Below are 23,996 nucleotides of genomic sequence, written 5' to 3' on the forward strand. Positions count from 1 at the left end.
ATAGCATATCAGATATTTACCTTACGATTCATAACAGTAGCAAAATTACAGTTATGAAGTAGCAACGAAAATAATTTTATGGTTGGGGGTCCCCACAACATGAGGAACTGTATTAAAGGGTCGCGGCATTAGGAAGGTTGAGAACCATTGCTCTAGGTTTTACTAGTACTATCTTACCCCAACGATGTTAACCTATTGAACATGGAGCTTTCCCTCATGGATCACCTTCCACAGGAAGTATAATTCAAATTGATTCCTGACTGAGTAGTTTCTCTTTATTATCTCCTGTGAACTCTCATCTGCCTTTACAATTACTGTGGCTCCTTAAAATAAGTTGCTTAGATTTGTCAGTCTCTGTTAAGCTGGTAGGCAACTCTTAACTTCTTTATATGAGTACAATTCTCCCTTTTCCAAAACTGATTACAGAAGTTTAATAGATATGATATTTAGCACACAGCCAAGCTTCCCGAATTGATTTTTGTTGCTAAAATGATTGGGATTAACAACCTGTGACTTTTCTTACTAAACAATCGAAACTTTCGAATTTTAATAGTCTTTTCTTGTTTGCTATTTTACAACGAATGTGCTTATATTCTCCTCCTCACTTTTCCTTCTCCTTCTTCCTTTTTTCTCCAGAGGGCAGAATCAGCCTGTTTTGAATGTGACGAACAGACAAGCTTTCATTACTGCTCAGAACCATGGCTATGCCCTGGAAAACACCCTTCCTGCCGGCTGGAAGCCACTTTTTACAAATGTCAATGACCAAACCAATGAGGTAAGTTGGGGATGAGAAATGCAGGGCTTTTAATACTCTTATACAGATACCTTTCTCCTGTTTACGTGAGCTCTTTGGGGTGTGTGTGGGGAACAACTCTATTTATAGGAGTTCATAGCCCTCTGCTTTTCCAAAAGTAACTTCTCGGTCTTATTTTCTCATCAGTTGACTCATTAAGATCCATTCTTTGAGTGGTTAATCAATGACTGTCTTGCACATTCATTGTTAATGGGGCATTGGTAGAGATCTGTTGAAACCACTCAGTGAGTCTCTGGGACTAAGCACATGAAGTAGCCTTTGAGAAGACCCCTGGAGAAGCAATTTAGGAGATGAAGATCAGAAGAGGATTTGGGTGTATTATGAACAGAGCTTTGAAGGGTCCCAAAGGCTATGAACCAAATCAGTTTGTTTGTTTTTTATTAAGGGGACCATATTTGGTTGAATCTTTGTTGGGTTATTAGCACTGTTAGTTTTTTCTAATGTTCTTAAGCATTTACCTCAGCTTTTTGATTTGAATAATACATAGCCTTGGTTGGCATCCATTGTTTCAGAAGACATTTCTCCCATTTCTCGTTCCTTAGGGGATTATGCATGAAAGCAAACCCTTTTTCGGTGTGCAGTTCCACCCCGAGGTCAGCCCAGGGCCAACGGACACTGAGGTATGTTAGAAAGATGAGGCCTGTTATAGAATTAAGTCTTAAAATTAGAAATGTATTTATGTGAAAAATCGAGAAACCAAAATAACCACCTTAGATGATCTAGTTACGGAACATTCTCAAGAAGGGTGCTGTGGTAATATGCTCATTGTATCAAAATTTCCTCTCCATAACTATCATGGAGGACGTGCCTGTCCTTTTTTTGTTTTTTAATTCAAAGTGGGGAATCCCTTAAGAAACCTGATGCAATGCTATTTTTATTTAAATTATTATCATTCTGATATATTTAGTTCTAAAATTTATAATTGTTGCCCTATGCAAATGAATTTCCCCTTGCTCTCTTATTCTCATAACTGAAATGAAATTTTAATCCCCCATCTGTGACTTCACGAAATCTCTATGGCAACTGGTTGTGTAGCCATATAGGGAGAATAACCAGTGGCAGGAGAAGGAAGGAGGGCAGCAGTGTTGGGGAGGGGAGAGGGCATATACCAACATGCATATGAGTTGGATGGCTTAAGAAAAGAACCATGAAGAATTCTTAGAGATGTTTTGTTTGTAATTTAAATATCTCTACTTTTTATTGTGTGAGCTTTTGGTTCAATGTCAAGGACATCTTTGCAAAACAAGAGCTTTCAGTGATACTCAGAAAAGTCTGGGAAGTGTGGTGTGACTCTGCATCTCTAACACCCCAGGGCCTCCAATAGTAATGCTGACGATTCTTCCCTGTCAGCAGATACTCTCAGCAAAGACACCGAGGCAAAATGAGGGAGAGAATAAAAATCTTCTGTCTGTAAACTCTACTACCTCATCTAGTCTGCTACTGAATTGTGTTTTCAGATTTGTGGATTCTTTTCTTGTTTTATTATAATTAAGAAATAATGGTTCTTGATAGCCAAAGTCAATATAGCATTACTTACCCACAATAAAACTCGTAAATTAAAGTGACTTATGCACACATATTGTCTAATGCATGATACTTTTTTAAAATTTAAAATATAAATATTGCCTATGTAGTACCTCAAATTAGGAACATTGAAATCAAGATATGTAATATGCAGTATCACTTAATCCTTATTTTTATCCTGCCAAATAGTTGCAGAATGAATGTTTTTGTTGAAATTTCTTATGCCTGTTGCAAAAATAAAAGTAAATTTATTGGTAAAGTTTAAGAATAGTCTTTAGAGATATTTTTAGAGCTTCTAGAAATTTTAAAAATCCAGTTATTTCTAACTTTAGGGAGCACAAGAAATATAGCATAAGTAATTATCACCAGAATTTTACTTAGAAGAAGAAAATGATTCATAATTAAGAGGCTGCAAACTTGATATTCTCCAAAGGCATTATCTGAAATGTTCACTGTCTGCTGAAAAATTTTTAAATAGGATGTCACATAAGCAGTTAGAAGTGTTTATTTGATCTAATTTCCATAGTAATAAATATTTAGTTTTGCCAGAATTGGCAAAAAAAACAAACAAAAACAAATATTGCATAGAAATACCATAAAAATTATTTATCTAAAGTTCAAATTTAAGTGGGAATACTGTATTTTATCTTGCAACCCTGTGAGTTTTGAAGCTTCTAACTAGTTGTTTACATTTTTTTTCTAGTATCTGTTTGATTCATTTTTCTCACTGATAAAGAAGGGGAAAGGAACCACTGTTACATCAGTTCTACCAAAGCCAGCCCTGGTTGCATCTCGAATTGAGGTCAGTATGTGTGGGCTTCTTTTTGGTTTATGAATTTTGGATTTGCTCTATCATGTAATGATATATTTAAGTTAATATGTAAACTTTTCCAATGTTTATGAAAGATGATTGGTATTATTGTAATCCCCCATCACTTTAGCATCTAACTATTTGGTCTGTTCTTGATTATGTTCATTGGAATTTTCATGTTTAGATTTAAACATCTTTTAAAGTTTAATTCTTCTAGGATGTTTGTAATAAAATAATGTAGTAAACAATAGGGGTTAATTTAGCTTAGAATTTGATACATTTTTCATTACTCAATAAAACCATAGTTTTACATATGCTTGAGAGACATAGTTCAGATTACAGAATTGTTATAGGTGATATAATTTTTTAAAAAGGATTATTATTCAATATTATGAATTGAATAATTTATTTACCTTTAGAAAGCAAATGGATAAGAATTAATATAAGTCTTGAACCCTTATCTGTTTGAACGTGTACATTAATATAAGATCTTTACCCATTTCTTCCATGGTTTAACCACACACATACCCACACATTATTATTCAAATTTAGAGAGATATATATGTATATAGTTTACAAACAAAAATAATTGATTTACATGTTTACATGAAATAAGTTAAGTTAGATAATTTAATGACTTCCATGACAACCTTTTTTTTTCTTTCTTTTGAGATGAAAAGATTGGCCGAAATCTAGCTTCTCAATGTGGAGTCAAAGTGTGGGTTCTTGGTAGTGAAAGAAGCCACATACCACAGAGCATTTTTCTCAGACTACCAACTTATGGTCTTCAGATGCTTTTCTTTCTTTTTTTTAAATGGTGAAGGAAATGTATAATTTAGGATTTCAGTGACTTGCAGATAGTAGGTGCCCAATAAATATTTGGTGAAGCAAATCAAGTTTCCCAAGACGTTGTCTCTTGCAGTAACCAAGAACATCTGTCTCCTCGGGAGGGCTCGGCAGTTTGGGAAGACCCAGAGGCCTGTTTGTTTTTGTGCCAATCCTTTGTTCAGAACAAACCTATGAAATATTGAATGCAATACACTCAATTAAATTTGGGGAGATTTTTATCTAAAAACATACATATATGTACACACATGAGTGCCTATTTCCGCATCTTAATAATAAAAACAATGCCTTTTTATAATCGCTTGCAGGTTTCCAAAGTCCTTATCCTAGGATCGGGAGGCCTGTCCATTGGTCAGGCAGGTGAATTTGATTACTCAGGATCGCAAGCTGTAAAAGCCATGAAGGTGAGAGAATACGATCTTTGCTAAAATTTATATCCACCCTTTAATGAGCCTAATTAGTACGGCATAATTTAGATTTATGACACCACTTCTTTTCAAAGTCACTATAATTAATTTCCTTACCTATTCCTTACACATCTTTTATTAAAGGAGGTTTGATCACAGACAAGGTATTTACTTTCTCCAATGTGCACACCTATACATTAATTTAGATTGGTCCTCAAAATTATCTACATTATCTCCTATTTATAACAAAGACATATAAAGCCACACTTCTAGGTGTTTCTCATTTCTTTTGAGGTAGTGAGCGTTTTGTCTTCTGTGTGAAAGAGTGAATTTAGGCCTCCTTGCTGCTCTAAAGGTACTTCAATGTTCTTCGGATGCTTCAGGCATTTCTGTGGTTGAAATGGGAAGATCCAGTTGGAGAAGCAGTGCCTTTTGTTCAAGCTCTAGAAGTTATTATCTGTCATTAGGGAACCCAGTTGTCCCACCTGTGACTTGGAACGGATGACCTATCAGGATGGTGTGGTTGCATTTTCAAGTGGAAAAGGGGATTTGACACCCACGTTGGGAAGAACATCCTCCCTAATTCCTCAAAGTCTCTTGAGATCTTCCCGACTCTTACCTAGTAAATGAAACTTCAGAAAAATTACACTGTAGTTGCATTTTCAAGTAGAAAAGAGGATTTGACAGCCAAGTTGGGAAGAACATCCTCCCTATTTCCTCAAAGTCTCTTGAGATCTTCAGGCCATCCAGAGGCACAGTGAGCTCTCTGTGACCCTGCCTGAGGCTTTGCAGTGTGAAGCCATTTACCAGAGACCTTCTTGTTGGTGTCCTTATTTAGCAGGAGACTCAGACAACAGACATGGGAAATAGTTGGCATTTTTTAAATTTACTTTTTGTTTTATTTAGTATTCTATATACAAAGCTTTTCACTTGCCAGATGCCTGATAAAAAATGTAGAACATAGCCCCTAATTACCTTACTCTTCTTCCCATTTGTTTTTAATACTTTCCTCCATACACACATGAGTGTTCATACATATGCACACATATTTTCCATGTGTATTTTAAAAGGATACTTTATTGTATTATGATTCAATTGATCTTTAGATAAATAGTGGATGTCCAATGGATTAGAACATAATCCAAGTGTGTTCTGGATTTAGACCACATTGTACTAGCAAACTTTTTTTTAAGCCTACTTAGTAGTTTTATGAATAATTAATATTTTCATGGCTTGTATTTTTTATGTGCTTTAACATTCATTATGTGAAGTTATTTAAATAATAGAAATTATTATATATAGTATTATTAATTAGGAAGTTAATAGAGATACAATTATGAACCAAATATTTTAAAAGAATTGGGTATCAAATCCTCTTTTCCACTCAAATTTTTAAAATTGTGCATGTATTATAGCCAGAACTATATTAGAAAATGATGTAAAATTTATTAAAATTGTTTGAAATTATTCTTAAGTTTTAAAATGAATACCCATCACACGCACATATGGGACTTTTACTATATAGTTTTATTTATGAAAATACCTATATTCATCATATAGTCCATTCAGGAAAATACAAATATATTTAGGCCTGTTGGTACTTTTCTATAGTAGCAAGACCTTGTACAACTTCTGTTAATGATCCAATCTCAGTTTAGACCCAATTACTTACACTCCAACCCATATTTTTAAATGAAATTGCTTATCTGTATGTACCTATTTAATACTTTGCTAATACACCTGATAATCCTTTTAAAATAATTCCTTAAAATTTTGAGAGATGACTGGTATTGCGGAAGGGCCTAGGACTTGAATCATAAGAGTTGAATCAAGTTTTAATTCTGGATCTTTCCAGCTATATGATCTTTGGCAAGTTAGTTAACTATTGAATCTCAATTTTTTTATCTGTAAGGTTAAAATTTCTCTTGTAGTCTTGGTATAAAAATAAAGTAAGTTAATAAAAAGTACAAGTTTTAAGGCACTATTTGAAAATCGCATGAGGTATATTTAATTTTTTAATTCAGATTTTCCCCCTAGGATGTGTAGGGCTTTCAAAGATAATTTCTGTACTTTCAGCTGAATATTGTTGACTTTTTAGAAGAGTTCAAAATTGATATGCTAATAGGTAAAATAATAAGAACCATCTGGCCATATTTCATAATCATTATTTTTGCTAAGTTTCACCCTCATCCTGATTTATAAAGTTATTATTCTTAGTAGCCTACATGAACGATTATTTTGGTGGTCTCTCCAGATGTCAAGAATGAGATAGGCTATGAATACCTTCAGACACACACATACACGCACATATTTTTTCTTTTTCTTTTGCCATATGGTCATTTTCTTTCATATAATATGTATAAACAGTTGTATAATGCTCTTTGTTAAAGCACTACAGCAAGCATGAAAATATAAAGAAAATAGAAACCAGCAGAAGGCTCAGTGCTTCTAGCAAGAAGGGAACACATTACCGTGCATTTTAAATGTGCACCAATGTTCTCCGACAAACATTAGAAAGGGAAGCAGCTTTGATGATGCCTCCAGTTCCATTTTATAGTTTACTCATTAAATTTTTTTGGAATATTATGTTCTTTTAAGGTCGATTGAACTGTAAAGTTCAGTAGTACTCAATGTCGATGATAGGGTCTTGGAAGCTGTGGTTTTAAGCAAAACAATGTATAATGAAACCAATTTTACCATAGGCTAAATGATATAAATAAGAGTTAAGTTCCTATGGAATTTTTCTGGCCACCAAAATTATCACCAAACTTATAAATAAAGATCCTGAATACTTCTAATATTAAACCTTGAAATAAATATGAGCTATGCAGACATTTAAGAAAGATGAATGAAAACAAGTAAGAGGATTATTTTCCAATCCTCTGTCCACTTCAGGGTCTTGGGTGGCCAGAGCCTCTCTCAGCAGCTTAGGGTATAGACAGGACCCACCCCTGATAGGAGGCCCTTCTACTGAAGGGTGAAATCACATCCACACACACTCAAACTGGAATCATTTAGACCCACCAGTTCATCTCACTGCACATCTTTGGGATGTGGGAGGAATCCGGAGCACCTGGAGAAAACCCATGCAGACATGGCAAAACGTGCAAAATCTACACAGACAGTGGCCCCATCCAGGAATTGATCCCCCACCCCATTAATGTTATAACAAAATGACTTGAACAAAACCACAAAACCACATTATTTGGGGACCTGCTATATTTGTGGATGTCTGGTCAAAGTCTATAGAAATCATTTTCAGCTTTGCTTGATAGCTTCAGTGGCAAGAAATTCAGGATGATCTTTATGAGGGAGGCAGTTCTTTTTGGATAGTTTTATTTTCACTCAATTTCTTCCTTCCGTTCACCAAATGTTTGTTTCCCTCTAACTTCCATTCACTCACTCACTCGCTCACTCACTCACTCATTCATTCAGTACCTAATCCATTACCTAATTTATTCATTACCTAATAATGCCCTTAATTGAACTATGGCCATTCTCTTCTTTAGACCATGTTTTCAGATTCTGGATCCTTTTGTTTCAGGAAGAAAATGTCAGAACTGTCCTGATGAACCCAAACATTGCGTCTGTACAGACCAACGAAGTGGGCTTAAAACAAGCAGATAGTGTCTACTTTCTCCCCATCACCCCCCAGTTTGTCACAGAGGTCATCAAGGCGGAACGGCCAGATGGGTTAATTCTGGGCATGGGTGGCCAGACAGCTCTGAATTGTGGTGAGTTCTTTTAAGTTTGATTGTAGAATTTGGGTACATGCACTTATGTGTAATATTTTTTTGCTTGATTCGACCTAACAATTTATAAAAGATTTCCTCTAATGTGTGAGGAAGCAGCAAATAGCTACCTGAAAATGTCATGTGATGAATAGAACGTCTGAGGAACAAAATGAAACCTTTTGCTTTAATGCTCCAGAGTGGCCAAGTAGGTTTCTTGGGTCTCCATCCTCTATCCCAGGATATTGCTTCTCTCTGTTACCAGTGAAGTCCTAGGAACTATTATGAATGAAAAATGAGAATTAACATTGATAAGTGCCTTGCACCCTTATGTCTCAGCTATTTCACGTATATCTTCATGATAATCTAGATCAGTCTCTCTGCCATCCCTTCATTTATATGCTGAGTCCAATGCTCTGTCCTCTTTAAAATGCTTCAGACCTTTGGAACTAGATTGTGAATGAGGATCTCATTAGCTAGTTGGGGTAAGGAGTTGGTGATGTAATTTGTATGACAAATATAAAACACTTAGCTAAAGTTAGCTAGTGAGTTAGTGAAAACACAAACCATCTTGATAATTTTTAATCCATATCTCTGGGCTTATTTAAATCTCATTAAGAATGGACCTTAGAATGGAAGGAAATACACTAAAATTTTAAGGCTCACTATAATTCTATGATTTTTATTAATGACAATAATAAAAATCATTTGAAGAAAGTGGTAATATAAGGAACAGTTACATCAGCAGAATATTTTGCTAGAATGTCTTCAGAATTTTTAATTCAAAAATTTTTTTTACCTTAAGTACAATTCTATTTTGTATTGTGGTGGCTTCTTGAAGTTAATTTTAAGGTTAAAAAAAATGGTATTAAAGAAGACATGAGAGTTTAAGATAAAAAAAAACCTAATTGTATTTTGTTCTTCTACAGGAGTGGAACTATTCAAGAGAGGTGTGCTCAAGGAGTATGGAGTGAAAGTACTGGGGACCTCAGTAGAATCCATTATGGCCACAGAAGACAGGCAGCTGTTCTCAGATAAACTAAATGAGATTAATGAAAAGATTGCTCCAAGCTTTGCTGTGGAATCGGTAAGAAACCTTTGTCTGGAGGGACAAGGCCATTATCTGTTTGGTTGTAGGGAGAATGTTTGTCATGCCTAAAAGAAAAGTTACAATTATTATACTTGCATATATGTTCTTCCAGAAATGTATTAGTATCTCAGAGATATTGTTCAGTTAAAAATATATTTTTAAATTGATTTTAGAGAGAAAAAGGAGAGGGAGAGAGAGATAGAAACATCAATGATGAAAGAGAATCATTGATTGGCTGCCTCCTGCATGCCCACCACTGGGGATCGAGCCTGTGACCCAGGCATGTGCCCGGATGGGAATTGAACTGTGACCCTCTGGGTCATAGGTCGATGTTCAACCACTGAGCCATGCAGGTCCAGCAAGATATTGTGTATTTATTGCAGCATTCAATGCTCAAATGTTAGGGTTAGGTATTACTATTTTATTTTATGAAAAGAGAAGCATAAAAAAAGAAAAGTGATTTTATCAATGCCACTGAATCTCAAATCTCCTGAGTTAAAACTAAGAACCATACTAACTTGCAATGCCAAAGTAATTTTTACCTTCTTCCCATGATCAGTGACACTTCTTGTACGTGCAGACGACCTGCAAATGGAAAATCATTAGATTTAAATTTTCTTATTAAAATGGGATAAACATTTAAAAATGAGATTATTAAGATAAAAAAGCCATTGGATCTAATTAGTAAGATTTATGACTGAGAAATTCATGACTTATATATTGAAAGAGGACAGATTATATTGCATTTCTATTAACCGTTTCCATCATATCCCGTGTATATTGATGGGCACGGAGAAAAAGTCAGCTTTCTATGCATCTGTTTTTGCCCCCGACTTTAGTCCTGATTTCCACATATAGTCATTGGAGTGGGGGTGCTGGATGCAGTTTTTGATGCAACTTCCCCATTGAAGAAATAGGCAAACCCTTAGGGATAAGGGGAGTACAGCTGGACTGACTAAATGTGGGTCATGCATGTTTCAGAAAAGAATGCTGTCAAGTACGTGCTATGTTACAAAGCTGTCAGTCAGGAACAATCCCAGGACAGCTCTGCTGAACATTTGGAAAGCTCCTGCCATCCATTCATTCTTTCATTGCCAGATTTAATTATGTCCTTGCTTCCTCAGGATGAGAAACAGGCATATGGGAAAGGTGTAATTACATTCCCATTGGTAGTGTAATAATATTCCATGACAGAAAAATATAGCCATCATGTGTTGTATTTTGTAAGTTATAAAAAAGAATTCCAAGCTTTTGGGACTGCTCTCTGACTGAACTTGAAAAATGAAAAATTTCTCTATATAATATTCCTAATGGCTTATTGCAGTAATACCAAGTTAGTTTCAGCAACAGAAAACCTTGTTTCATTAAAAGATGAAGACGTTTAAGCTGAATTAAACATTCAATATGGTTTCCATTCTCAAATTAATGCAGGATATTTTAGTTTGGGCCATTGCTTTATGTTGGTTTTTTTAAATGCAAAAATAAAATTCACCACAAAGAAATTAAAAAGGGTCTTCACTGTATACTGGAATAATCCTAGAATTTTACTTAAAAATTGTAATACAACACTTGCTTTACAGAAGGAGATGAGAGGATAATAGAACATGTCCATAGTCATTCCCCTTAAATAAACTGATCTACCTGAATGGCCAGACTCTCTTGGAATGATTGTTTCTGCTAGTGTGGTCAGCTTTTAAACTCCGAGTTCTTGTTCTTGTTGACAGATTGAGGATGCGCTGAAGGCAGCAGACAACATTGGCTACCCAGTGATGATCCGTTCTGCCTATGCCCTGGGTGGGTTAGGCTCAGGCATCTGTCCTAATAAGGAGACCTTAGTGGACCTCAGCACAAAGGTATGTATCTTCATAGACCATCTTAACAATCGAGACACTGATGTGACATACCCTTTCCATTAGAGAAAGTCATGTAGACAAAAATAACCTTTTTTCTATTTATTAAGTCACTGTCATGTTCTCTAAAAGTGTTATCCAAATACAACTCCTTTGAAAAGGAAATGCAGTATAATTACTTATATTGGAACAGAGTGTTAAGCCAGATAGTCCTAGGTAAATTGGTGGTGACTCTACGTAAAGGTCAATCTTTATTTTCCTGTCTATTGATTTCAGTGTTATGAAGTCAATCCAATTCTACTTTCCTCTGCTTCATAGTCTGTTTTAAAACATCCATAATGCTACAATATATTTTAGTGGTTAAAAACAACTAGAATATAATGTTCCATGTTCCATTATTTTTTGAAATAATATCACATGAATGACAGCCACTAAGTGAAACAACACACATTGACTAGTTTAACTTTACCTCAAACTCAGCTGTTGAATGTATACATAGTATTAACACCTCTTAATAACATAATCAAGTGAGCTCTCTGCCAACTACCATACACATACGGGTATAAGCAAAAGTGAGATTTTGAATGTTTATAATTTATTACTATCAAAATGACTTTAACATACTACTGAATACTTCTTTTCTTAAGTATTAGAAGGCAAATCTGGAGAAAATTAAGATGTGGCCCAAAAAATAAATTAGAGATGAACACAGAAAACATGCTTTATGAAAGCGGAGAGTTTTGCCCACACTCCATTCCCTCAGAGTACAGCAGCGCCTGGCAGTCCCGGGGGCTTGTTGAGTGCATGCATGTGCAGCCAAAGGGCCATGTAACATACATGGAAGTCATGCAAGAGAGTCTCTGTGAAGGCAATTTTGGGGAGAGCTAAGAGCCCAACCACAGCTTTTAGCTTTATCGTACTTACTTTTAGAGTGAAACAAAATGAGGCCCTTCAATTGTCAATGAAGGGTTTTGAGAAAAAAATAAGTAAAATTAAATATACTCAAATAACTATAATGACAAACTTATATGTCAACAACTTGGATTTAGATTTTTCTAAAGTTGCCAAGATGAACCAAAAGAAGGGAAACATATCTAATATAAATATTTCTTGTTTCCATTCTGGACTTCTGAATCATGTATTTAAAGAAAAAACATGTTAATGGACATATACCATATTTTCCCCTCTAGCATATTAGATATTCCCAATTTTTTTAATATTATAAATCTTATTATTAATGCCAATAGTGACAGTATGTATTTATGCTCTATTAAAAATATATACTTTTTACAGTATAGAAACCTTTTGAATATTGAATTGTCTAATAATTTTTACTAATGAAGACAATTTTGGACTGGGATACTTTTTAATCATATTCATATTACTCTAAAATAATCAATAGGCCATTGAATGATTTTCTTTGATGAAAACCTTGATTTTCTCTTGAGAATAACTACTGATATCATTATATCCTAAAGTACCCCTATTCTCTTGAGGTTATAATTAGCACCATAAGAAACTGCATTAACTCATCTGAGTCCCTAAGTCAATGTTTTGTATAAAATCTGAGATTTGAAAGGGAAAAAAAGAAGTTGAGGCAACAGGTGAATTTGATGTAAATTGCCCCTGTCCCCAAATCTTTATCCTACTTCATTAGAATGCAAAATGCTTTCCCAATTTCACATGCTTTCTTTCCCAGATTTCTTCTTTTAGCAGGCAATTCTAATAACAAATTAATCATTATTAAATTGTTAACGCTGGCTACAGAATTTCCTAACCACTTTGAAAACCTTATCATGGGCAGCTGTGGGGATTAGTGTGTTCCAGTTTCAATTGCACATGTTGGAGCCAATGGTGTTGACTGAGGTCAAAACAATAGTGTTGAGACCCATTACGGACAAACTTACATTGAGTTATTTCATTTTACTGCCTGCTAATAACTTGAAAACCATTTACTTTCCCCAGTTGCTTTCTCTTCTTTTCACGGCCATCACAAATCAACTGTATTAAGAGACAAAGGACATTTCTGTCTTGGATTTCAGCCGCTAAATGTCCTGAGGTCAGAGATGGCCTCTTTTATAGTTTGAGTTCAGTTCTACCTACCGCTGGGTACTCAGTAAATATGAAATGATGATTATACTAATTCATATCTGTTTAATCAGGCATACATGATATATGACTCAGAGTACTTAAGCACTTAGGCAGTGATTAACCATAATAAGAGTTGCATATGATTCTTCTAATTCCCAAGTTTCATATGCCATCTTGGCTCACTGTTTACAACCATCATCATCGCCTTTCTTCTCCTCATCAACATCAACTGACTTTCATTGTGTATGTCGCCGTACGCAGCACCCTGAGCTATTTTGGAGAAAGCCAGAGTCTTTAGATTTATGTTTCTATATTTATTCACACTTATCACATTTTCTGGTTTCACAGAAGCCTAGCTGCCGAAATAATTTCATTTCCCTCTGCCTGATTGCTCAATTATTTTCCCAAATTAGTTTGATTTAATGTCATATCAGCACTTTGAATGGCAAGCTTCAATAATGTAAATCAAGCGTATTCACTGCAGGATGCTATTCCTAGTACCTCACTGATTTTTTGACACATTGTGCCTTCCGGAGAGCAGAGGAGGATGGAGGCTAGGCTTGAGACTTCAGTGTTGACCAGCATTTAGGCCAGGACGTTGAAAATACTCATGTTTAAACCAGTGCCTTTTCTTACTCTTTGATACCTTTTCTTACCCATTTTTAGGCCTTTGCTATGACCAACCAGATCCTGGTGGAGAGGTCAGTGACGGGGTGGAAAGAAATAGAATATGAAGTAGTCCGAGATGCTGATGACAATTGTGTCACTGTGTGTAACATGGAAAATGTTGATGCCATGGGCGTTCATACAGGTAGGCAAAGAATCTTTAAGAATTATAGTAATGCCTTCAGCTCATGTGTCTGGTAGCCCATAGCAGTCTTTATTAAGTTTTTTCCTTTAAATTGCCATTCTTAGCTGACAGTCTAGTGATAAACATTTTTATACATATAGTAAAATTGAAAATACTCTCACATTTTATTTGATCATCAGAAAAATCCTATGAAGTAAGGCAGGGATTATTATCCTGATTTCAATTGAGGAAGGCATCAAATCTAAGCAATATAATGTGAAGGTGAAATCTATAAGACTTGATGTTGAGAAGTAAGTAGTGATGTTAAGAAGACTTAAAGCAGACTGAGGTGTTTGTCCCTAGTGAATGAGAAAATAGCCACAAGTAATAGAAATAGGTTTCTCAGGAAGGGAACTAGTTAGACTAGGGGGCACAGATATTGACTTAGGATTTTGAAATGCTACATTTGATGTATGGGTGAAACTCACAAGAAGAGGGTTAAGAGTATAGGAATTCAAGAATGTGATAGAAGTAGAGAATTTGATATAAAGTCATTGAAAGTCATTGGTATAAAGGTAATAATTGAAGCTGGAAGCATTTACTAAGTATTCAAGGGTAGAGGCATAGAAAAAAAGAGAATAGGGTCAAGGATGTAACATTTAGATTTTATAAGGCAGAAGAAAGAGGAAGGGTTAGTGTGGAATAAAAAAGAATGATAGGAAGAAAAGCAGGGGAGTACAGTATCAAGTAAGCCAACCTAAGAAAATATTTCATAAAAGAGCTTTGGTTTGGGCTGTATAAAATGCTCTGAAAGGTTAAAAATGAGTTTTTAATATGGCTTTGGATGTTCAAGAGGATAGTTTAAGTACAAAATTGGTTATCTGAGCCATAGTGAATGGAATTATATCTCAATGAATGATAAGCAGAATTGGTAAACTTTTAAGAAGTGTAGTCATGTAAAGAATGAGAGATGGGTTCTTGTGATTATCTAGCAATGTTGAGGGAGGAGCTTCTTGAGCTCCTGGAGATCTGGCATGTTTTCAGGCAGAAGGGATGGTGACTACAGACCAAGAGATTAAACATACAAAGGACTCTGATTGAAGAAGAGTGAGGAAATGGGAAGGAATGAGATATAGAAACAGGTAGAGAGCCGGTCTGAGTGAAGGGGAGATGATATTTTATGGGAGGAAGCACTTGAGAGAGAGTTAATTTGAGATGAAGAGAAGGGAAATTGAAAAGTTAACGTCAACTCAGTAAGTAGATGACGGAAGCCTTGACAGCTAGATGAGTTTGGGAAAGGTTAGGAGGGTTCCTATAAATGTCAGAATAATACAGGTAAAACAAGAATCAGAGGAAATAATACCGGATGTGCCTTATAGATAAGATAACTCTTCTCCCATCAAACCCTTAGACTGTTCCGTGTCTTGTATCACACACACACATTAATGAGTGCTGCTTGGCTGCGCAGGTGACTCAGTGGTTGTGGCCCCTGCCCAGACACTCTCGAATGCGGAGTTTCAGATGTTGAGACGCACTTCCGTCAACGTCGTTCGCCACTTGGGCATTGTGGGTGAATGCAACATTCAATTCGCCCTTCATCCTACCACCATGGAGTACTGCATCATTGAAGTGAATGCCAGGCTGTCCCGAAGCTCTGCCCTGGCCTCCAAGGCCACTGGGTAAGACCAGAATGCTCGGCCATGGGTTTGTGGATGTTTCACAGAGAGAACTGGGAAACTGGCAGCTACTGAAGACTGTGCTACGTTTACAAACTAAAGTCCCCATTTCTGTATGCTGGCTCCAAATCATTTAGGGCCCTCAGGACATGGTTATTAATGAGCTTGCTGCCAGATTGAGGCAAATGGTATTGCTAGCTGGCTTTGTTTGCTGGCTAATCACAAACTAATCAAAATCTGGGTGGTCAAAGCAGGCTGGGGGAAAATCTGCTTCTTAATTACACTTTGCAGATGTTGTTAAAAAGTGCAAATTAATCCTTAATTTTAGTTCTCAATCAGCTTTTTCACGTGTAGCAAATGGTGGACAAATCATATATAGTTCACTTGACTCAAGCATTCAATATGTATTATTTTATTTTAGCAAAAATTCCACAAGACCAAACAATATAGGATTTCTCTATAAATAAAGGTTGCCACCAAATAAATAAATTTGTCATCCACATAACAACTGCTGACAAGCATCATTGGAGGAAAAATTAATTAATACTCTTTATTACTATTAATGTTATGCATCTGGCATTTAAATTATATGTCATGTAAATGAATAAAATATTTGCCTCTAAATAGAAGGCATGTTGCTCTAGGCCAGTGGTTGGCAAACTGCGGCTCACGAGCCACATGTGGCTCTTTGGCCCCTTGAGTGTGGCTCTTCCACAAAATACCACATGCGGATGCGCACATACAGTGCGATTGAAACTTTGTGGCCCATGCCCAGAAGTCGGTATTTTGTGGAAGAGCCACATTCAAGGGGCCAAAGAGCCGCATGTGGCTCGCGAGCCGCAGTTTGCTGACCACTGCTCTAGGCAAAAGACAGGAGACCGAGTTTTCTTTCTGGTTCTTGTATTGACTGTGAGATTTGGAACACATCACTTATTATCTCTCTCAGTCTCCTCACCTGTTAGATGGTGGATTTGTACTACAGAACTCATAAGTAATTCTACAATGTCACACTGAAACTATAGTTATCACACTGACACTCCAGAAGAAGCTAGTCCAGTTTCCAGAATGATAGTTCTGTTGGAAGCCCAAAGTTCATAGAAAATTTGGAGATAGAGCAAGGACCTAAACTTGCAATGCCTACCTTTTCTGACTATAACATAACCCATAGTATCAGCTAATTCCACTGTGTTCTCAGGTGCAGACATGTATATATTTTGGAGGTTTTACACAAGTGAGCACTTTATCAAGGCAACTATTTATTTTGGGTTGAAAAGATGAAGGTTGGGAACTGTAGCACTGCGTGTCAGACAAATTAGCCTTTTATTATATAGGATGTGAGTCACAATAAAGTATAGAGGCAGAAATCCCTATACTTTATTGTGACTCACATCCTATATAATAAAAGGCTAATATGCAAATTGACCAAACGGCGGAACGACCGTTTGCTGTGATGCGCACTGACTACCAGGGAGCAGATGCTCAAGTCAGTGCACTCCCACAGGGGGAGCACTGCTCAGACAGAAGCCAGGTTCATGGCTGGCGAGCACAGTGACCATGTTGGGAGCCTCTCCTGCCTCCGTGGCAGCGCTAAGGATGTCCGACTGCTAGCTTAAGCCAGTTCCCTGAGGGCTCCTGGACTGCGAGAGGGTGCAGGCTGGGCTGAGGGACCCCCCCACCAAGTGCACGAATTTCTTGCACCAGGCCTCTAGTTATTTTATAAGTGGCTATTCAATATTCATCCCAAATGGAGAATCATGTGTGTTTTAGATCCTGATGTAGAATAATATCAGAATTTCTAAGAAAGACCAATTTGTTTTAGGCTCTTTTTAATACTTATTGCTGAAAGAAAAAAAATTTATCTCTTCCTTTTTAGATACCCATTGGCATTTATTGCTGCAAAGATTGCCTTAGGAATCCCACTTCCAGAAATCAAGAACGTTGTGTCAGGGAAGACATCAGCCTGCTTTGAGCCCAGCCTGGATTACATGGTTACTAAGATTCCTCGCTGGGATCTCGATCGTTTCCATGGAACATCTAGCCGAATTGGTAGCTCCATGAAGAGTGTAGGAGAGGTGAGTCCTTGGTTTATTTATTTATTTCATCCTTGTTCCCAGTTGTTTTGTCTAATTTTTAATATCATTTAAAGTTCTAAGGTTGCCTGGATACTGGGTTCATAAGTGAAGGATATAGAGGAATTTCATTTCCTCCCCAGTGTTTCGCTATCTCTCTTTAAACTGTTAACATTAGGCATGTAATGACCATTTAATGGATTTAAGAGCATCTAAGCATTCTAGTATTCTAAAGGAGCATTCAGAAGGAGAAGCCATATGTGTAGGTATGTAAAAATACACATGTTTAAGACACATATTTATATTTAATAGTATATAACTGAATTGTAATGTAATTTATAACTAAATCAAGACAATAATAATATATAAAAGATAACATCGTGTACAAAAGACCAATGAACTGTGATTAAGAGTTCAACCTTAGTCCTTGAAAATTGTGGCTGTCATCTCTGGACCTTATTTTCCTTCTAGAAAAGAATGAAGCGAGAGTGGAAGATCTCTCATGATCCTTCTAGCTCTAAAATTCTACATTGAGATGAGCACAGTAGAGTATTAAACCCCTTTTATTAAACTGAAATGTTCCAAGCTTTTAGCACCCTTCAATTTTACATAATGCTCTATTTTAAATTCTAAATTAAAGTTAGCTTTTGATTATTCCTTCTTCAGAGAAGCAGTGCTCCTTGTGCAGGAAGAAACAAAGGAATTCAGATCCCCACCTCTGAGATTCACTCTTTGCCACTCCCACCAAGGGTTTATTTCTTTTTGCATCCAGGAGGCTTGGTATAGTAGAGAGAACATGAGAGTTGGAACCAGATGAACTTGGGTTTTACTCTTGGCATTGCCACTTACTAGCTAGAGACACTCGTGTGAAACACTGAGCCGCAGGTCCCCCATCTGAAAAATGGGAGATGAGAATACTCTGTGGGGCTCTTGTAAGGTTTTGGATTAATACATGTACGTGCTTAGTAATAATTTTTAAGGTAGATTCACAGCACATTTCCAATAAATGTATTGCATCAGTATTATTGTCATTGTTTATGAGTAGAATTCTTTGAACACAAGCAGTATGTACAAATCTCAAAATCTAGCCGAAACCGGTTTGGCTCAGTGGATAGAGCGTCGGCCTGCGGACTGAAAGGTCCCAGGTTCGATTCCGGTCAAGGGCATGTACCTGGGTTGCGGGCACATTCCCAGTGGGAGATGTGCAGGAGGCAGCTGGTCGATGTTTCTCTCTCATCGATGTTTCTAACTCTCTATCTCTCTCTCCCTTCCTCTCTGTAAAAAATCAATAAAATATATTTTAAAAAAATCTCAAAATCTATCTCTATCTGCCTGTCTGTTTTACTTTAACTCATCGCTATCTCTGTATGGTCAATGTAGGAGCTCTTAGTGTATGTCTAGATATCTAAGCCAGTATAGATTACACAGCAAAAAAACCCTACTTGTGACCTAATGTTCTATTTGGCCTTCATTTCCCCATGATACAGGTTATAGCATAAACTCAGACTAGTCATTTTAGAAACTCAGACTAGTCATGTCACTAATCACAGGAAATACAGCTTAAACCAATCATTAATGCAGGGGGAAAGGAAAAAATGACATTTTACTGATCACTCATATTCATATGTGGAAGGCAGACCTATTACTGTTTTGGTTTCCTTAGTTTCCACAATATTAATGGAAAGTTTTAAAGTAATGACAGATAAGGAACAACTTGACCTTTTAAATGAAAATGTCTTACTAGTTGTAAAAGACGAGTAGTAGTTTTTCTTCCTTATTGTTGTTTTAAATCTTATTTTTTTCTATAATGCTTCAAGGTACACAGTAGAATTAGAACTCAAATGCCATGAAAAGTTTTGTTGGTAGTTTGTTTTGCCAAAAAAAACGCTGCTATTTAGTTTACATTTTGTGTGAAGTGTCCCTTTTCATAATGTTTAGTTTAAAATTTGTAGGGAAAAGAATATGAGATAATATTATAATTTTTTCATTTAGGGCTTATTATCTGAGTTATTGTCAGTTAATTTTAACCTTTAGTTCACATAATTTAACTCAAGTTAGTGTATACTTCCTGAGGTCTTACTACCTGCAGACACTGGGAGGATAAAGCAGTGAGTAAGATAATTATTGTGACACATTAGAACTAGTTACTTTATAGGGTTAACACTTAAATATGTAATACTTACAAATGTTATTTAATATTTCAAACATATTTTCTTAATTTGACAGTACCGTGAAACATCTTATATCTGGCAGCCTCTCCCATGTCTAGCTGAGCAAATCTGTGAACATATTGTCTAACTCTTCAAATACCACTATGCCTTGCAAATTGCATATCTGAATTGCACTAAGATTTCATCTATTCCCACTCCTGAGAATCTTCCCTTATTTCTAATTAAATTTGAAGCAGTGTAGAAAGGTTATCTGGCATGCTTTAGTGATTTTTGAATATGTATCTTGTCACACAATTGACAAGAAGATTTACCAAACTGATATTCATTGGAATTCAGGTCCATTTGAGGAATCATGGGAGTTTACTGACAGCAGCATTAATAGTATTATTATTTTAAATTGGCGACCAAAAATGCATAGCAATCTATTATTCCATGGAATGATTCAAAGACAGTGTTTATCCACTGAAAATAACTAGGTAGGCTTCAAAAGTCAATTTAAGTTTAGTTCTGACTTGTAACTTGTTCAAACTAAATCACCACATTGTTTTTCTAATTGATTAGTGTATAATCAGCTGTAAAGATTGTGGGAAGACACATTGAATTTGTCATGGAGAATTTAATTTCCACCTACTCTTAAAATCTGAATCTGTCAGTATTTGTTATGACTCTCAAGGTTCTATTAATATTAATGCTTAGCTATAAGAAAACCAACCTGTCTTGGGTACTGACTGATATTTGCTCAGAATAGTTCTATTTATGTGTTAATGTATGCCCAAGGAAGGGTCTATGTGTTCTGGCCACAGATTCCTTATTTTAATACTATGGTACGGAGCAGGTACATGTGATGTCCTCCTCAATCTCAGCAAATACAGCGAAATTCTCTAAGTGATAAAAGACTGACCTAATGTTGAAGTCTTTATATCAAAATCATGGAGACAAGGAGGGAAGAAAAATAAAACCTAAATTTGAGTAGTATTCTTCTGATATTTGTTTTAATCCTAAGTCTTTTCTGAAAAATATTCCTTTTCTAGTTCTGTTACAAACTAGAAACAAATAAACTCTTTCTTTAAGTGAGAGCTCTTAAATGTGTATTACAGGTCATGGCTATTGGGCGCACCTTTGAGGAGAGTTTCCAGAAGGCTCTACGGATGTGCCACCCGTCCATAGATGGCTTCACTTCCAGGCTCCCAATGAACAAAGACTGGCCATCGAACCTAGATCTCAAAAGAGAGCTGTCGGACCCATCCAGTACCCGCATCTATGCCATTGCCAAGGTAATATATGACAAAGGGTCCAGAGACACTATTTTTTCAGAATATAGGCAGCCTGAACATTAAAGTAAAATCCTAAATTCAGGGACTCAGGGAAATATTTTAATTCTCTTTAATGCTATTAAACTGGAGATTTCTATGGATTTAATCAGATTATTCTATGTTAATTAAAAAATTACCTTTTTTTTATTGGACTTTAAGCCTAGAGTTAAGGACACATTACAGTTTTAAGGGATGATCAGACAGATGAAATGTTTCTCCTTTTTAGTGTATATAGTATCAATACTCTTAAATAGTTTTGATGATATTGGCTTGTCATTTCTTATCACTCTCATAACTTGTTCCTTGAAAATATGTAAAATTATATTTTAGAAAAGAAGGTGTATAAAATAGTATCACTTAGTATGGGTTACTTAAGACTCTAGAATACTCTATTTCTTTGCTTCTTTTTCTGTGTTTAAAAAACAATAACAGACTATAAAGAACTTTCATGATTATAGGCTTTTCTCTATGTAATTATTTTATTGGTTTTACTTTTAGAATAAAAAAAGACTCACAACTCTCACTTCCACTCCATAGTTCCTTTTATGCAAATTAAATGCCACATTAATCTCCTTTCATGTTTACTATGCTTAGAGTTTTGAAGTTTGAGCTTATCTGATTTTATAAAAGGTGACTTGGCCAGCTGGGATCTGTCTGGTCAGAAATCCCTACATGGCTCTTTGACATTTAAGGAAGCTTAGGCATTAATCCTCCCATAGTATCAAACCACACTGGAGTTACAAAGCCCTGCTGACCATTTTATGCCTGGGTGTGTGCCTGTGGGATGAGTTGATGAAAAATATGAATTTTGTCTTTAAAAAGGGAATGTGTTTTTGTAACTTGTCTCCTTGTAACAGCAAAACGCTGTTAGTGATTCTGAACTCACTGCAACTTTCATGCCCAGATATTGAGAGTCCTAGCATATAATGTATACTCTTCTCACCTTTATGGTGTCTAAATGCAGAATATTTCATTCCCATTCAAATTCCGGGAGATACTAGTATCTTTTGATGAACATTTCTCAATGTTGAATTTCAAGGTACTAGAGAATTAACATTTTTCTGTGGTGGAGGGGTGATAGGAACGATGAGAGGTTAACTCTGGAAAGCCATCTCACCTTCTTTATTGGTTTTATTTCAGTCTTTTGTTTAAAAAGCAATGCACTATATTCATATGTGTATGTGTATGTCTATATACATGGATTTCCTCCCTTAAGTCTAGTTATCATGCTTCTGCCATTGTGAGGCAAATGAAAAAAGGAAGTATTTCCAAGTTCCCAGCAAGGCTATAAAACTCAAGCAAACCTTTTATTCTTTTCTAACAGATTTATAAAGGATGAGAATTCAGGGGAAAATGTGCAGAGATTCTTTCTTGCACAGACTACCCTATGTTTGAGCGAGAAGTGCGGGGTCTGGGGTATAAATTATTGTCTACCAGAGTGCCGGGAGAAGGAACTGATTTCTATTTGTTAGAGGTCATCATTACTGTTCATTTCCACAGCAACCAAGCACTTGGTGATTTTGACAAAGAGTGTGAGAACTGTGGAGGGCTGAAGGGGAAAAAGAATGAAGGGAGTGTGTAAATCTTCACTTGGTTTCATGATTCTTAGAAAAGGGCAACTTGCTCTGAGGTCTGATTTTTGCAGCAGTCTTATTTCAGGATGACTGGATCATCACCTATTTTGATTTGGGGAGAACACAGGGCATTACTTTTTGTTTGAGGAACATTAGCGTCACCTCAAACTTGTTTGGGGTCATTATGCACTTCATTATAGCCGTGCTACACAGCAAAGCCTTGAAGATGAAGTCCCAAGACAGGCGGGGTCTTACCCTCTGTTCAAAACTGCAGGTGTGACTGTATTTGTCCTTCCTCATGGTGACATGATTACAGTATTCTAGGTCCTCTGTCACACGCAGGGCAATCACTGTTATGTGATTGTATGCAAACTTCCTCTGGTCTGTCAACAGTGCTCCAACTTCAGGTTCTATCCTCCTCACAGTGTTGATAGCCAACAGCTAATTGTGCTTTAATCGCTTGGAAAATAAGACAGAATAGTAACTTCTTGGGAATCTGTCTGTAATTACAGGGAGAATTATACTTACAAAATGAACATGCCTTTGAGTACTCCCATTAGATGTCATCTTATTCCAATCAACAGAATTATGAACTGTGCTATCTCTCTCCACACTTATAATTATGGTCTCTCTGATACTAGAAATAGGTAAAAGTTTTAAGAAATTTCAGTTCTGTGGGTTGAAATATTTAACACCAGAGTGCTAGTCACATCTATTTCTTAATGGGGTTTAAAAAGATAGTGTGCCATTCTAAAGTATTTTTTTTTGGAATAGTATCAGATTATTTTTTATTTGGTATAAGTATATATCTAAAAATAGTTAAAAATAAGAATAGACATCTTTGGAATATGAAAGTTTTGGTTTTGAGAATTTATCTCTTCATTTAGTCGCCTTTTCTACTTAGCCTAATGACCCATAGCTGTAATTTTACTTTTGAGAAATTGCTAAAATAAGCTTCAGAGAAAGGCTGAGCTGCCTATCAGAACTGAAGCTATTACTACACTGTTTTTGGAATATATTAAGATTTTGCAAAATGTCTGTCTTAGTGCAACGTCAAAGTAACTGATTCAAAATAATTTCTTGTTTGAAGTTCTTTGTGAGGGTATAGTCTAGAGAAATAAGACCAAGACAGATTTGACCCATATATTCTCACTGACTAGTTTGCATGCATATGGAATGAGGTGATAAAAGGATGCTATTTGCTAAAGGGTAAGCATCCAAAATACAAGTCAAATGATC

The 23,996-nt window shown here is 36.0% G+C and overlaps 1 protein-coding gene across 1 annotated transcript in view; it reads left to right on the forward strand.

Annotated features, from left to right (window-relative positions):
• Positions 1 to 23,996, forward strand: part of CPS1 (carbamoyl-phosphate synthase 1) — a 109,697-nt gene that overhangs the window by 29,556 nt on the left and 56,145 nt on the right. The window contains exons 10-20 of the mRNA XM_006082476.3: positions 637 to 775; positions 1,357 to 1,434; positions 3,042 to 3,140; positions 4,304 to 4,399; positions 7,947 to 8,136; positions 9,063 to 9,220; positions 10,948 to 11,076; positions 13,831 to 13,975; positions 15,423 to 15,633; positions 17,504 to 17,702; positions 20,968 to 21,144. Coding sequence (XP_006082538.1) covers positions 637 to 775; positions 1,357 to 1,434; positions 3,042 to 3,140; positions 4,304 to 4,399; positions 7,947 to 8,136; positions 9,063 to 9,220; positions 10,948 to 11,076; positions 13,831 to 13,975; positions 15,423 to 15,633; positions 17,504 to 17,702; positions 20,968 to 21,144 — 1,621 coding nt within the window. The remainder of the gene's footprint in view (positions 1 to 636; positions 776 to 1,356; positions 1,435 to 3,041; positions 3,141 to 4,303; positions 4,400 to 7,946; positions 8,137 to 9,062; positions 9,221 to 10,947; positions 11,077 to 13,830; positions 13,976 to 15,422; positions 15,634 to 17,503; positions 17,703 to 20,967; positions 21,145 to 23,996) is intronic.

Source organism: Myotis lucifugus, unplaced genomic scaffold (assembly GCF_000147115.1).
Source record: "Myotis lucifugus unplaced genomic scaffold, Myoluc2.0 scaffold_3, whole genome shotgun sequence".
NCBI classification, from domain to species: domain Eukaryota; kingdom Metazoa; phylum Chordata; class Mammalia; order Chiroptera; family Vespertilionidae; genus Myotis; species Myotis lucifugus.